At 39.0% G+C, this 14,176-nt stretch overlaps 1 protein-coding gene across 1 annotated transcript in view; it reads left to right on the top strand.

Moving 5' to 3' along the window:
- Positions 1-14,176, top strand: part of HPS3 (HPS3 biogenesis of lysosomal organelles complex 2 subunit 1) — a 45,015-nt gene that overhangs the window by 4,881 nt on the left and 25,958 nt on the right. The window contains 4 exon segments of the mRNA XM_017856547.1: positions 5,519-6,013; positions 6,534-6,705; positions 6,807-6,892; positions 11,336-11,528. Coding sequence (XP_017712036.1) covers positions 5,519-6,013; positions 6,534-6,705; positions 6,807-6,892; positions 11,336-11,528 — 946 coding nt within the window.

Raw genomic sequence — 14,176 nt, 5'->3', positions numbered from 1 at the left:
TCTTCCACGTGGATGTGTATTTTAGAATTTGGAGTGGCAGGTATTATGTAAACTTCTAGCTTTCTTGCCTATTGGATCCTTGGATGGCCACTACCTATGCATACCAATCACTTGGGGAGTTTTTAAAAATCCCCATACCCGGGCCACACCCTCAGAGATAACAGTAGTAGTTTCCCTGGAGTGAGGCCAGCACTGGGGTAAGTCAAATATTTAATCAGGATTGAGAACCACTGACCTAGAGCACTACTGACTGCAGGAGGCCATGAATGGCATTGTAACCTCATTAACGAGGCCTTAAAGAATAAAGATGTTTTTGTAATCCAGTTGGCTGCCTTAAAGCAAGTTCAAGAGTCATGTGGGATGGAATTAGCATCACGGGTCATGTGGCTCAAGGGTAAGTTTCAGTCCACAGCTTGAACTTCAACCCCCTGGGTACAGCTCCTATTAATCTACCCGTAAAGGAACATAAATAGGGCTGACTCTGGCTATGATGGTATCCAGATAACTTGTTTTCCACTTCACAGCGTTTCCCTTTTGGCCCCTTCCTTCCATTCACAATAACTGGGACATGAGGATTTCTGCTCAATGCCCAGTGTCCTCCTCTGTAGCAAGTCTCCTCATCAAAAATGGAAAGAATCTTACATCAGTCATCTGTATTTACTAAAAATGCTTTTCAGGTCTCTACTCAAGCAGAAAACATTTTCACGTTAAAAAAAAATCTCAAATTAGCTGAAAGTTGTTTTAAAATAAAATTTGGGGTATTAGGGATAAAGTAGGTAGAAATTTTGAAGGACGGGGGCCCCTGACATCATCATCAGTAAGGGAAAATAAATTTAGGCTCTGTGTGTGGTACAGTTTGGCCGTGTCCTCACCTACAATCTCATCTTGAATTGTAATCCCCATAACCCCCACGTGTCAAGGGCGGGACCAGGTGGAGGTAATTGGATCATGGGGCAGTTTCCCCATGCTGTTCTCATGACAGTGAGTGAGTTCTCATGAGATCTGATGGTTTTTAAGTGTCTGGCATTTCCCCTACTCACACTTATTTTCTGTCCTGCTGCCCTGTGAAGAGGTGCCTTCCACCATGATTATAAGTTCCCTGAGGTCCCCCCAGCCATGCGGAACTGTGAGTCAATTAAACCTTTTTTCTTTATTACCCAGTCCCAGGTATTTGCTTATAGCAATAGTGTGAAAATAGACTAATACAGTGTGTAAAGCAAAGAAGAGAGGAGACCTGAGAACTCCCCACTCCTGAAAAAAGACCTGGTGGCCAGGGTCAAGTGCTGTGTGGGGATCTTTGGTGGTAGACACTTGTTTATGGGGTGTCTAGGGGTGGTGGGGCATGGAGGACACAGACCGCAAGGCTGTCATTGCCTGGCCATTAGCACAAGTGTACTAAACCAGCCCCAGCCCATCTACCCCTCCCACAAGCCCTACTTTCTCTCAGTTTTCCTGAAGTCTTAAAACATATTTAGATGCCTTATAAATTTTTTCTGCCTTGTGATACAATTTTGTCATAGGAGTACAACCTGTAATCTGGTGTTACTGTTAGCCATGTTTGTGATCTTGCTACGTAAAAGGGAAAGCTTATTTTTAAAAATCAGTAACTCTAAGCTCAAGAGTAAAAATGAGAATGATTTTTCAGTGTACTTAATAAAGACAGAAGCTGAGCCTGGGCTACATAGTGAAACCCTGTTTCTACATATGTGTGTACACACACACACACACGCACACACAAATTAGCCAAGTGTGGTGGCTCACACCTGTAGTTTCAGCTACTTGGGAGGCTGAGGTGGAAGGATCACTTGAGTTCTGGAGTTGGAGGTTGCAGTGAACCAAGACAACTTGGGCAACAGAGCAAGACACTTAAATTTTAAAAAGGTAAAATGAAGCACCGCACACATAATGCTTAAAAAAATTTAGTTCCCTTGTAAAGGGTTATAGCCTCCACAGACTCTCCTGTAGACTTGTATTTCCCTTCTATCAGTTGGGGAAACAGCATTGTTGGGCAAAGAACATAAACTTTGGAGCTAACCAGATCTAGGTTTGAGTCCTAGTTTCCTAATTTGTTCGTTGTGTTGCCTTGGGCAAGTTACTTTGCTTGTCTGTGCTTCAGATTCCTGATGTATAAAATGAGGAGGGAGATTTATATCTTGAAGGGCTGTTGTGAGAATTAATTGAAGGAACTCTAAAGCTCTGATCATAAGGATTGTCAGGTAGGCACATTTAGCAAGTGCTGGATCATCATTTAAAGACCAGGTCATTAATCTGAAAACACACAACACAACATGGACACTATCTACAATTTGCAGACTATAAACATTAGTTAATATATGAATTTTATAGAAGAAATGGGCATGTATTTATAGGTATATGAATAAAAAGGTTGTATTGTAATTAAATATTTAGTTTTAAAATTTATTTACTAACTTGAATATGATGCCAAAAGTATAGGCAACAGAAGAAAAATAGGTAAACTGGACTTTATCAAAATTAATGACTGTTGTATATCAAAAAACTTATCAACAGATTGAAAAGACAACATGGAATGGGAGAAAATATTTCCAAATCATGTATCTCGTAAGGGATTAATATCTACAATATATATAATAAAGAACTCTTACAACTCAACAACAACCAAAAAACCTTGATTAAAAAATGGGCTAAGGACTTGAATAGACATTTCTCCAAAGAAGAAAATACATAAACAGCAAAAAACGTGAAAAGATGCTCAACATCCAAACCACGGTGAGATAGCACCTCACACCATTAGGATGCCTGTTATTTAAAAAAAACAAACAAACAAACAAAAAAAAAGCAAATTAGCATGTGTTGGGGAGAATGTGGAGAAATTGGAACCCTTATACATTGCTGGTAGGAATGTAAAATAACACAGCCTATGTGGAAAACAGTATGGCAGTTTCTCAAAACATTACACATAGAATTACCATATGACCCAGCAATTCCCCTTCTGGGTATATACCCAAAAGAATTGAAAGCAGGGACTTGAATGAATACATGCATACCAGTGTTTGTAGCAAAATTATTCACAAGAGCCAAAAGGTGGAAGCAGTGCAAGGATCCATTGCCAGGTAAATGAGTAAATAAAATATATTGTATGAACATACAATAGAGTATTATTTGGCCTTAAAAGCAGTGAAATTCTGATGCATGCCCCAACCTGGATAGATCTTGGAGAAGTTATGCTAAGTGATACAAGCCCGATACAAAAGGAAAAATACTATATAGTTCAACTTACATGAGGTACCTAGAGTAGTCAAATTCATAGAGATAGTATAATGGTGGTCTCGCCCTGGGGAGAGAGAGAGGAGTAGGGAATTATTGTTTAACCGGTGCAGAGTTTTTTAGTAGATGAAAAAGTTATAGAGATGGATGGTAGTGATGGTTGCACAGCAATGAGAAGATACTAGTGCCACTGATCTGTAGACTTAAAAATGGTGAAAATGTACATTTTATGTTGTATGTATTGTACTACAATAAAAAAAAAAAAAAGCTTAATTTATTTACTACAGGAATTTTAGGAAGATGGAGGCCTCAACTTCATCCCAGCTCTGTCCAAACTGCTTCCCTGGAAAAGTGAACAAACTTAGGGCAGCTACAGGATCCCTTTAGGCATTCTACGATCTCCAGAGAAAGAACAGGTTCAGGCTGCATCTCTGTGGCGTAAAAAGAACCATCATCAGGAGAAAGCTTGCTACCTCTAGAAGGCGGGATCATTTTGGAGGAGGGAGCCTGGTCAGCCCAGTGAATGTCTGCAGAAAGGGGCAGCACTTGCTTGCTTGCCTCATAAGTACATGGGAAGTCAATGTAATGGCAGCATTTCAATTTCAATTCATTGGAAAAGGGCCAATTTGCTTAATAGTGTTAATTATATAGAGTCTACATTTGAAAGAAGTGAGATTAGATCGTCTGACTTATCCCCTTCTTTACCCACAAAATTCTAAAGAGTAAAAATGTATATTTTCTAAACCTCCACTAAAATAGAAGAAAATATAGGAGCATATATATGTAATTTGGAGGACATGGATGGGAACTCAGAAGGCAAGGAGGAAAAGATACATATAGTACTAAATTAAAAGGGTATGGTAAAAGATGCCATCAGCAAAGTCAAAATCAGACGATAGACTATCTAAAACCGTTTACTATTTATAGACAACAAAAGGTTTATATTCCTTTTAGGTAGAGAGCTACAGTGTCATAAGAAAAACAAATGAACAACTTAATACAAATTGGACATTATGCAGAAGAGAAACTATACATGGCTGATAAACACAGGAAAAGATGGCCAGCTTTATAAAAAGGTCTAGGAAATGTAAGTTATCATAGCCATGAGAGTCCATGTTTCTCCCATTGTGTAGAGTCAGTGCTAGTGAGGATGTGGGGAAACAGGTTAGTTTAAGCAGTGCTGCTGGCGACATGAATTTCTATTATCTAATTGATAGTAATCGGGCAATATTGAAATTTAAAATGCTTATGTCCTTTGGCCCAACATATCTCACTTTTGGGAATCTGTACCATTACAATAAATCCCCCAGGAAATATATAGATACAAGCCTATGTATTACTATGAAGCATAGTGAAAAAAAAAAAAAAAAAAAACCTGGAAATACATTTGAATGCTTATCAGTAAGGGAATTATTGAATAAATTATGCATATGTATATATGGGATGTTGAACATATTGAAAAGGATGTTAGATATCCATGTGTCAGCCTGGAGGGAGAGATTTATTAATAATTTTTGGAAGTTGCAGATTGTTAAATATGTTTAATGTGATTACATTTTGTTTTGTTTTAAAAAAGACAAAATACCGCTCTGTGATCTCTATATGAGAGAAGGGTGTTGAAAGGCACATACCAACCAGGCTGTGTGTTAACATTGGGTCCCCAAGGGGGAGATCATTATGCTTTTCATTTTGCATTTCTTTACCACTTTACCATTTTGACTTCCCACAACCAATATATGTTTATAAGTTAAAACTTATACGATCAACAATTTAGAGAAAATTAACTTGGATTTGTATTTTCTTTGCTATTTCCAGCTTTATCATGTTTCTCAGACTTGTGACTTGTGGGAAGGAGAGGGTTTGAAGTGTAAGTTCTGCTAATCTGAGAATTCCTTAATGTATACTTAATTTTGGTGTCACATGTCACACTAGTAGTGAATTCTGTGTAAGTAGAGCTTTGTTGGAACTGCAGATTTAGAGCTACAGTAAACACTTAATTTTACATTTTATTCCTTATATTAACTTTCTCTATGTTACGTGGACTATTAATAGGTTGTCTTAAGACACTAAAATGGGGAGAGATTGCATTTCAGAACCTCAAAGCCTAATGGCGGTTAAAAATACACCTAAGATTTTGTTACTTAGGATTTTATTCTACTCAGTCTTTAATTCAACCGTTGGTGTTAGAATTCATTAATAGTACTCGTGTCAGCAAGGGAAGTGGTTGAATTTCTAATTACAAATTCTCAGTATAATCTTCATTCCTTCTCAGGAGATTATTTGGTAGCAATTGAAGAGAAAAACAAAGCTACATTTCTACGTGCTTATGTGAACTGGAGAAGTAAAAGGACTGAAAACTCTCGTGTGTGTATCCGAATGATTGGGCATAATGTGGAGGGAGCCTTCAGCAAAGCCTTCAGAGACCAGATGTACATTATTGAAATGCCGCTTTCGGAGGTCCCTTTGTGCATTTCCTGCTGCCCTGTGAAAGGAGACCTTCTTGTTGGCTGCACAAATAAATTAGTCTTATTTAGTTTGAAGTACCAGATCATTAATGAGGAATTCTCACTATTGGACTTTGAACGTTCTTTGATTATACACATAGATAATATCACTCCTGTTGAGATTTCTTTTTGTGTTGGATATGTTGCTGTCATGTCAGACTTAGAAGTCTTAATCCTAAAACTGGAGCCGGGCCCTAAAAATGGAGAGAGAGTTCACCACAATCCACATAAGACCAACAATCGAATGAGACGGACGGAAGAAGGTAAATAATAAATCTGACTTGCTTTCTTGTTTTAGAAATATAGAAAACCTTCACCTTTGGCAGTCTGAAGGTCCGTGGTATATATGGTGCCCGGCCATGTTATTTATAGATTTAGTTATTCCTATTTCATGGGATTTGAGTTTATGATCTGGCTGTTCATATCTTATTCTGTAGCACGTGAATATATTTATCAGTAGAAGTAAAGGAATGACCACTGCTAGATGAGGGCCTTCTAGTCCTAGTCCTCATAGTTACTAGTTGAATGACCTTGGGTTAATAACACCATCTCTGAATTTCAGTATCCTCAATTGTAAAATGGGGATAATAATACCTACCCTGTTGTACTTTATCAGTTGTTGTGGAGGTTAAATGAGCAAACGCTAAGTCTTTTCACAACCATAGTGCCTTGTAAATGTGTGCATATCATAAATAAATAAAATTATGTCTATTTAATTGGTGAGAGGATGTTGTAAAATCTAATTTTCATTCAAGCAGGACTGTTACATTTTATTTTTTTAAGGCATCAGTAATGAAATTTCACAGCTTGAGTCAGATGATTTTGTTATCTGCCAGAAGCCCCTAGAACTTCTTGGTGAAAAAAGTGAACAGTCTGGACTATCTGTTACACTGGAGTCTACGGGATTAGCTGATGAAAAAAGAAAATATTCCCACTTTCAACACCTGCTCTATAGGTATTATAGTGCTTTTTATTTACAGCATTTAATGTATATATGCCTGCTTAAAGTACATGGAAGTTATATTTTTCCCTTTCTCTGTCTTTTTAAACCCATAGACGTTTTGCTCCTGATATTTCATCCTATGTATTGTCTGATGACATCAAGCTACATTCCCTCCAGCTGCTGCCCATTTACCAGACTGGTAAGCGTGATAGTGCAGGAGTGTGACAGTGCAGCAAGGTGAAAATGCTCTGTCTGGGCTGGAAGTGGAGACCCATGTGGGTAATAGGTTTGGTGGTTTGGTTCTTCCACTGGAGTCTCCTTGTGGCCCTTTAACAAGTTTTTTTTTGAGACGGAGTCTCGCTCTGTTGCCAGTCTGGAGTGCAGTGGCGCGATCTCGGCTCACTGCAACCTTTGCTTCCTGGGTTCAAGTGATTCTCCTGCCTTAGCCTCCCGAGTAGCTGGGGCTACAGGCGTGTGTCACTACGCCCGGCTAAGTTTTTTTGTATTTTTAGTAGAGATGGGATTTCACTGTGTTAGCCAGGATGGTCTCAATCTCCTGATCTTGTGATCTGCCCACCTCAGCCTCCCGAGTTCAGGTTCGTAAAAATGTATTATGTAATAAAAAAGATGGAAAGAAAGGTATATGCAAGGATAACAATAAAAGAGCGGTATGCACCAGTAAAGTGGTATCATGAATGCTAAAATCCCAAGAGTTGAAGCTTGGAACAATGGCGAGGATGACAATAGATTTTTTTTTTTTTTTTTTGAGACGGAGTCTCACTCTGTTGCCAGTCTGGAGTGCAGTGGTGCAATCTCGGCTCACTGCAACCTCTGCTTCCTGGGTTCAAGTGATTTTCCTGCCTCACCCTCCCGAGTAGCTGGGACTATGGGTGCCTGCCACCACACCCGGCTGAATTTTTTTGTATTTTTAGCAGAGACGGGGTTTCACTATGTTGGGCAGAATAGTCTTGACCTCCTGAACTTGTGATCTGCGCGTCTTGGTCTCCCAAAGTGCTAGGATTACAGGCGTGAGCCATGGCGCCCAACCTTTATTTTATTATTACTATTTTTTATTTACTTTTTTTTTTTTGAGACAGAGTTTTGCTCTTGTTGCCCAGGCTGGAGTACAATGGTATGATCTTGGCTCACTGCAACCTCCGCCTCCTGGGTTCAAGCGATTCTCCTGCCTCAGCCTCCCGAGTAGCTGGGATTACAGGCATGCCCAGCTAATTGTGTATTTTTAGTAGAGATGGGGTTTCTCCATGTTGGTCAGGCTGGTCTTGAACTCCCGACCTCAGGTGATCTGCCTGCCTCAGCCTCCCAAAGTGCTGGGATTACAGGTGTGAGTCACCACGACTGGCCCAAAATTCTTAGCTAATACCTTTGGGTACTAGAAAGGGAAGTCATGCCTGCTAGTTCGAGAAGCCATGGAGAAGGTGTGACAGATTGAACTCATTTCCCTTTTTGAAATGGCCTCTAGACCCAAAAAGGAAATTGGAGACCTGTTAAAGCTGAGGTATGTCTGGGTTCTAGCTAGGTATTTGGCAAAGCTTATGATTGGCTTGTGAACTAGGGGTAAAAATGTGGACTGAATGGAAAATAATTTAGAGCAGTTTTCAACCCTGCCACACAATGGACTTACCTGAATGCTTTTTAAGATATTGATGCTCAGGCTCTACATGCAGCATATCAGTTACAGGGCCTGGACATTAGTATTTTTTAAAAGCCCCCCAAGAGTCTAATGGGCACCGTGATTGAGAATCACTAATAGGCCCTGCACTCAGTTCTGGTCTGATTAACATCTTTAGATGTTATCTAGAGAAAGATACAAATATTATTCCGATTAAATGTCTTTCTAGCTTTCATTTGTTTTTTCTTTCTTTTAGTAAATGTTCATTGAGTACCTACTATGTTGAGCGTTGTGCTGAATACTAGGGAACTAACCGTGAGTGAAGTGCTTGCTCTTATGGAGCCAGTTGTCTAATGGGGGAAGGGAGACAGTTGAATAAAGGCAGATTCACAGTTGCACCCTGAAATGAGTTATCTGTGGTAAACCTCCCTTTGGGAGCCTATAACAAAAGACCCTGACCTCAAGATGAGGTCTTCCTCAAGAAGAGGAAGAAGGCTTCCTGAGAAAGAGGATCTGAAGGGCAAATTGGACGCACTTGGGAGTAGGGTTGGGTTGGTGCAGGGGAGGGGAAGAGAGCCTTCCAGGCAGAAGCAGCAACAAAGGCTTTGTGGCAGAGGGAGGATCACATCTGAGAAACTGAGAGAAGCAAAACTAAGGGGGCAGCAGTGAGACAGGGCTGGAGACCAGACAGGGCCAATAGCCATATTAGAGGGCCAGCTAAAGATCCAGTGAGCTTCCCATAGTAGTTGGAATAAGCACTCCAAATGCACTCCATGGCCTACATAACCTTAACTCTGAGCCCATCTTGTCCCACTCTCACCCTGCTTACTATTCTTCATCCATAGTGGCCTTTCTCTCTTCTTTAGAGAGCCACATGCACTCTTATCTAAGACCTATTATTTGCTCTTCTTGTGCTTAGAGTGTACTCCCCTCAGACCTTGTGTGACTGGTGCATTTAAGTCATTCAATTTGCAGCTGAAGTGTTACCTCATCACAGAGGACTTCTGTGACCTCTCAATTTAAAATATCCCTTCTCCACTCACACTGGGGTTTACTCGTTTACTCACCATCCCAATCCCCATCACTAAAATGAAGGCTCTGTGAAAGCAATTACATTGTCTTATACACTGTTGTATCCCTAGAATCTGGAACAGCAGCACTTAGTAAGTACATGATGAACACTGACTGAATAGACGAATGGATGGGTGATATGTATTTGAGCTGGGCCCTAATGGATGAGTAGAATTTTTAGAAGACAGAGATTTTGGTAAGATACTACATAATGGGAACCAACATTTTAGGAGGTGTAAAATTATGTGTATTTGGAGATTCGTGAGCAGTTCTCTTTGGCCAGAGCACAGATGTGTGAAAAAAAAGAATAGGGAGAAAAAAACTGGACAGTTGGCTTTCTGCCAAATATGGAGAGTACAGAATTGGACTTCTGCTATTAATTGGTGTCCTTGAAGGGTGTTAGTCAGGGTACTTGTTAAACAACTTTGGTTATGAAACATTACAGCCACATGTAGATAGAAAATAGTGCAGTGAACCCCCATGTACCCATCAAACAGCTTCAACAGTGTTGCTCCATGCTACATTATTTTGATGCACATCACAGAGTTCATACTATTTCATTCATAAATATTTCAACATATGTCTCTAAAAGAATTCTTTTACTTAAACTCAAAATACTATTTCACATTATAAAAAATTGTTGCCGGGCGCGGTGGTTCATGCCTGTAATCCCAGCACTTCGGGAGGCTGAGGTGGGTGGATCACAAGGTCAGGAGTTCGAGACCAGCCTGGCCAATATGGTGAAACCCTGTCTCTACTGAAAAAAAAAAAATATATATATATATATATATATGTATATATATACACACACACATACATACACACACAAAAATTAGCCGGGCATGGTGGCGGGCACCTGTAGTCCCAGCTACTTGGGAGGCAGGAGAATCACTTGAACCCAGGAGGCGGAGGTTGCAGTGAGCCGAGATCACGCCACTGCACTCCAGTCTGGGTGACAGAGTGAGACTCTGTCTCAAAAAAAAAATTTTTTTTGTTGATACCAACAGATATCCAATAAGTGGTCACATTTCTCTGATTGACTAAAAAACTTCTGCAATTCGTTTGTTTGAATCCTATTCCAAATAAAGTTCATACATTGCAATTGATTGCTATGTCTTTTAAGGCTCTTTCAATATCTAGGCTTTCCCTCCTCTCTTTTCTTTGCATCTTATTTAACAAGAAATTAGACTCTTTACTATAAAATTTCCCACAGTCTGAATTTTGCTAATTGAATCCTTACAGTGTCATTTAACATGTTTCTCTGTCCACTGTATTTCCATGTGAGTTGGTAGATGGAAATGTATGCTGTTTAGTATGGTAGCCATTGGTCACATGCTGCTATTAAGTACTTGAAATATGACTAGTCTGAATTGAGATATGGCATAAGTAAAAAATACACACTAGATTTTGAAGACTTAGTACAAAAATGTATATAATATCTCGTTAATTTTTTTGTTTATTGCTTCTTGAAATGGTAATATTTTTGATATGTTGGGTTAATACAATATTATTAAAATTTTAGCTGTTTCTTTTTACTTTTTAAAATGCGATTACTAGAAATCTTTAAATTACAGATGTGGCTCACATGTTTCTATCAACATTGCTGTTCTATCCTCAGGCTTGCTCAGTTTATTTATTATTATTGCTATTATTTTGAAACACAAGTAGTGTTGAGCTCTGCCAGTGGACTCTTTTTGTGATGTTAACAGCCATTGATGATCATTACTTAGATCTGTTAATTTAGTAGGGGTTGTACAATGTTGATATTCTAATTATATTACTCCTTTTTTATTTCTTGTCAGCATTCTTCTATAAAGAGCAACTTCCCCTTTGCAACTTTTTGGTTACCCGCTGATACAGTTTGCATAGCAAAGTCAGTATATGATTATTTCCTTCTTTACTGGTTTCATGGTGTTTTATTTTTTTCATTTTTGCATGCAGGTTCTCTTACTTCTGATGGAAAAAATTTGTCTCAGGAAAAAGAGTTGCTGAGTCTCTTTTGCTTTTTCTCCTTACCTCATGTGGGCTATCTCTACATGGTTGTGAAATCTGTTGAATTGATGTCAGTCTACCAGTATCCTGAGAAGTCTCAGCAGGCAGTACTCACGCCACAGTTTTTGCACGTCATTACAAGGTACTGTTACAGGGTCACTTGCTGGCCTGTGAGCCACTTATTTGTAAATTTTTGAGGTACTGCCTAAATCTGTAAGAATTTTGTGAACTAGCATAGAGTACTCTAAATGCATGAGTTATATGTCATTGCAAGTCCATCTGTTGGTGACCCATACCTGCCTTTTGAATGTCAAAGATTTAGACCCTGGTTTTGTCTTTGTTTTGTTTCCTTAGACTTAATGGGGATCCCTGTAAAGAAGTATAAGGTTCTTCCATAAAGGAAGACTTTCATAGGGAATTTTAATGAAAAGTCAATGCAGCCAGTCAGAGTGTCTCTTTATGTTTCTTTTTAGATTTCCTATTTTTTTTTCCTCACTGCTACCATATTTTTCTAGTATAAATTGAGTTATTTCATAATAGTTTAGAACTGTGAAGGGGCCAGAGAGATGATCTTATTCTCTCCCTCATTGGCACAGATAGGGAAGTAGTTATAGAGAGGTTAGAATTGGTCAAAGTCATGTGCTATTTGGTGGCAGATGTGTTGAGTTGCCTTCCCCTGTTATGCTGGCATGTAAACTAGGTTCACAAGCAGTAACTTGATTTCATTTCCTTTTAATCTCAGCAGCATATGATGGTTTTGGTTCTATTTCCTGTTTTTTGAGCTTAGATTATGTTCAGGGCACTTCGTTGTGTCCTCTGACCAAGCAACTGTGAATAAGATACACCAACCACTTTCTACAACAACAATAGAAGAGAAGGTTAGAGAGACATACAAGAGTCATAGACACTGGGAGATTTGTGAAAAATGTCTTAAGACCTCATAAAAGTGCCATTGACATTGAGAGGAGGGAAATTACTTCTGGCTAAGTTGTATGGGGAAGTTGTAGATAGCTAATTGTGTTTGAAGTGAAGCATGAAAGCTAGCTAGAATTTTGGTAGATGAAGATGGAAAGAGATGTGCATTATAGATTGAAGGAAGACTATAAACAAAACTGTATCAAGTTTTAGGAACATCCAAAAGTTAATTGCACAGGACAGAGATCCCCCCACCACTGAGTGGTAGTATCAGAATCTCTAGCAGGTGCTGGAGATTCCAAACTGCATAGAACCAATCTGGAGATTCTGATATCCACTCTTAGTGGTTGTACTCCCTTCTCCACCTGATTTCTGGCTTAAGGAGAAATGCTGCCCTTGGTGGTGTGTTTCTTAAGTGAACAATGTGGAGGTAGCTAGTCTTTCCAATGTCCAAAGTGTTGGGTAGTGATGTTCTTTAAATATGAAGAAGCTGAAAAGTAGACAGGTGGTGAAAACAGTGCTTGAGAGAGAGCTCAACGATTTGAAAATTAAACTAAGGACTTTTTAAAGTTTTAACCAGAGAAAGTAATATGATCAGAACATTGCTTTAGGAAAATTAATGGTGGCTGTGGTGGAAGATGGATTGAACATAGATAAATAAGCTATTGGAATAGTTCAGGCAAAGATATTAAGGGGCGGTATTCAGGCAGGGTAGTGGTAATGAAAGGAGAAGGGAGGATGGATGGGAGAGGCTTCAGTGGGAAAGTTAAAAGACTTGTTTGATGGGATAATGGGGATGTAGGAGGCATGAAAAATCCCACCATGGTTTTGCCTGCTTTTATGAAACAATGGAGGCTGGTGAAATGTGGGGCAAAAGAGATGTTTGGTTTAGACATTTGAGTTTGAGATGCTTATAGATTATCGAGAGAATGCTAAGTAGGCTTTTGGGCACATAGAACTGTAGATTAGGGTAAAGAGGAAAGCTTAGAAGTTTTATTACCACCAACAAAACAGTTGATTGTTAAAGTAGTGAGTGTGTATATAGATAGTGAAAAGTTATCAAAGAATTAAACTCTAGTGAAGGTCTTGCTCAGTAAGCAAGAGGAGAAAGATGAAAATTTTTAAGGATGCAGAAGAATCTAGGAAACTATACCATCTCAGAAACAATGGAAAAAGAAAGGGAAGAGGAAGGAATAAAAATACTGATTTCTGTCCCATCATATAGATGTAAAAGACTATCCATCTTTTTCCCCTCTGATTGCGTATACTTGAAGTACACTGAGAATTTAGTGAGTGGACCCACTAAATCTGTTGTCCCATCTGTCTTGTTTATAAGTTATGTACAAGTTTGGAGTGTAGAGTCCTGAAAGCATTATATTATGAGTTTGAATGGACATTATAGATTGAAGGAAGACTATAAACAAAACTGTATCAAGTTTTAGGAACATCCAAAAGTTAATTGCACAGGACAGAGATCCCCCCACCACTGAGTGGTAGTATCAGAATCTCTAGCAGGTGCTGGAGATTCCAAACTGCATAGAACCAATCTGGAGATTCTGATATCCACTCTTAGTGGTTGTACTCCCTTCTCCACCTGATTTCTGGAAAGTCCAGATTGCCAGACACACTGGTAACCAATGACTAGGGGTCAGTTCTCAACAGATGTCTGGGCTTAAGGGAGTTAAGTCTATGCTGAAAGATGGAAAGGGAGAAGAGGACATAAAAACAAATCGTGCATTTTGACTGCCTCCAGATAGGAAATTTTTGAGCTTATTATCAGCACTAAAGGAGACTGACATCATTAACTTGACTGTGAAACCATTAGACATTAGAATAGCAGTTGTTTTATGTACATTCAGATTCTTTTTTTTTTTT

This window comes from Rhinopithecus bieti, unplaced genomic scaffold, assembly GCF_001698545.2.
Source record: "Rhinopithecus bieti isolate Rb0 unplaced genomic scaffold, ASM169854v2 scaffold_42565, whole genome shotgun sequence".
Classification (NCBI taxonomy): Eukaryota; Metazoa; Chordata; class Mammalia; order Primates; family Cercopithecidae; genus Rhinopithecus; species Rhinopithecus bieti.
The sequence above is the reverse complement of the archived record's forward strand: the minus strand, read 5'-3'. Positions and strand labels throughout refer to the sequence as shown.